The sequence below is a fragment of the Engraulis encrasicolus genome, chromosome 9 (genome assembly GCF_034702125.1).
Source record: "Engraulis encrasicolus isolate BLACKSEA-1 chromosome 9, IST_EnEncr_1.0, whole genome shotgun sequence".
In the NCBI taxonomy this organism is placed as follows: domain Eukaryota; kingdom Metazoa; phylum Chordata; class Actinopteri; order Clupeiformes; family Engraulidae; genus Engraulis; species Engraulis encrasicolus.
In genome coordinates this window covers 23,609,067-23,611,566 of record NC_085865.1, presented here as the reverse complement: position 1 = coordinate 23,611,566, position 2,500 = coordinate 23,609,067, and the positions used below count along the sequence as shown (strand labels likewise).

General features: G+C 42.0%; 1 protein-coding gene across 3 annotated transcripts in view; it reads left to right on the top strand.

Annotated features, from left to right (window-relative positions):
- The window catches only part of col11a1a (collagen, type XI, alpha 1a), a 136,867-nt gene that overhangs the window by 79,322 nt on the left and 55,045 nt on the right, over positions 1 to 2,500 (top strand). For all 3 annotated transcript variants that reach the window (XM_063206797.1, XM_063206795.1, XM_063206794.1), the window contains one exon: positions 1,897 to 1,941. In XM_063206797.1, coding sequence (XP_063062867.1) covers positions 1,897 to 1,941 — 45 coding nt within the window. The remainder of the gene's footprint in view (positions 1 to 1,896; positions 1,942 to 2,500) is intronic.

Below are 2,500 nucleotides of genomic sequence, written 5' to 3'. Positions count from 1 at the left end.
CGTACCGTACTGTGAACGATTGCACCCTTTCTCCTCTATCCCTCAGTTTCTCTCCATACACTATTAGTACTTCCACACATAAAAAGAAAATACTGTGTGAACGATTGCACCTCTCCTATCTATTCCTCCTTCCCTTCCTCACATTCTTCGACACAAGATGGTAAAAGATATATGTGTAATAACATCGATTGCACATCTCCACTCTGTAGTTCCATCCTTTATCCTTCCCTTTCTGAAACTATCCCTTCTTCTACACAATAAAAGAGATACATGCATCCCCTCTCTCAATTTCTCTGGTTCCCTCCTCACTCTATCAATTCCTCCATGAAATATGAATGATTTCACATCAACATTCTGTACCTGTTTTGTACCCTCACATTATCAGTTCTTCCACATGATGAAAGAAAATAAGAACAACTGCATCTCTCTTTTATCTCCCTTCATCCCCCTCCTCACATTATCAGTTTCTCTGCACAAAAAGAAAGAAAATAAGAACGATTGCACCTTTCCCTCTCTACCCCCCCCCCTCACACACACACACACACACACACACACACACTAGCAGTTCTCCCACACAATAAAAGATAATAGGCCTAGTAGTACGCTACTGCCAGCTCCACTGCTTTAAGATATCTCAGCATGAGAAAGAATATGTGTATGAGGACTTTTTTAAGACATAGTTTTTAAAAAATAAACAGTACAACTACAGTTCGATATGGACAAACAATAGCTGGTCCAGCAGTTTTCGAAGATTGTTCAGTCCACAGTCTTATTCCGTGGTAAAGATTTTTTTCTCTACTGGCTGCAGTACTGTATGGGATAATCCACTTTGCGACACAGAAAGCAATTGAAAGTGCCCAAGGCAGTTTGAAGTAGATACTGATCGATCCGCTGCTTAGTAACATGTCCCACAGGGTGTTTCGCTGGAATATAAAATATGTAAAGCGAGCATGTGCGCGTGCCGCTTACACGTGTACGGCGCATTGTATTTGAAGTCATATCTACTAATGAGACTGTAATGAATGAATTAATCAGTTTCATTTAGAACAAAAAAAATCTGATCTCAAATTATTTCTTCATGTAGAGTTCCGGAAGAATAATTAGACTTGGGAAGACTTTGGCTCTGAACTAAATGAAATACAGTCCCATGGCCAAACTGTTCAGCTGCTTTGGGTTAGTCAAAATAAGAAATGAATATTGGGTCACATACAAAATACAAAAAAACGACTGAGTCTGGGAGTGGGTGATTGTGTGTGTTTGTGTGTGTGTGTGTACGTGCGTGTGTGTGTGTGTACTGTATGTGTGTGCGTGTGTGTGTGATTGTGTGTGTGTGCGTGTGTGTGTGTGTGTGTGTGTGTGTGTGTGTGTGATTGTGTGTGTGTGTGTGTGTGTGTGTGTGTGTGCGTACGTGCCTACATGTGTGTGTGTGTGTGCGTGTGTGCGTGCGTGTGTGTGTGTGTGTGTGTGTGTGTGTGTGTGTGTGTGTGTGTGTGTGTGTGTGTGTGTGTGTGTGTGTGTGTGTGTGTGTGTGTGTGTGTGTGTGTGTGTGTGTGCGTGCAGGCGTATACACCCACTCTCCCAGCAGATGATGTTCATAGGTGTATCCATGCCCACAGAAGCAGTCAGTGGAACTTCTCCCCTCTCTACCTTCGTGTTTGCCAGTTTAATCAGAAAGTGCCACTGATCCAATGGAGAAATGCAACCCATGCCAACTTGGCTCTCGTTGAACTTGGAGCAAATCACAGAGCAATTTTCCTTTCTCCCTTGATCCCCTCCCTCCCTCCCCTTTCCTCGTCTCTCTTCTGACTTCAGTCACTGATATCTTCCTCAAGTCACCCTGCCAAATGTAAGCTTGTTTGAACTTTTCTTTTGTTTTTCTCTTGATTTTTCTAAAAGGGTGTGGCAGGCAAACCAGGTCCAAGGGGGCAACGAGGTCCAACGGTATGTAGTCCCTTTTTATGTTGAATTATTTGATTATTTACGAACATATTTTACACATAGGGTCATTGAGCCCTCATTTGGGACCAAACAATAACAAGTCAGTAACTCCGCCTTGCACCACCAACTGGTCAATGGAAGTGGTGCATTATATAACTTTTCACCCTTCTGACCGATATTCAGACAACTGGTGCTGCGCTGTTTGAGCCCTTTGATCAAGCCTATTTCAACAGCTTGTCAACTCTCATTCGCTTCATTGGGATTCCAAGCATAGCTAGCTTGTCTAGCTGATGAGTTCCTTGACTGATAGAGTGCCTACCATTATCATATGTAACAATGAACAGTAACACTGCTTAACTTTGCCTGTTTTATTGCTCATTAATGAAAATGCAAATTGACACCCTAAACTACTTATGAGATATGTTTAGATTACGATATGATATGATTAACACACGCCATTCCACCTGTGGAACGCTGTAATAGTCTCTAAAAAAACTTTACCACCATACACCCTAGTACTGTTTTTGTAATATATTACAACATGGTCATTGCAATTCTGGTA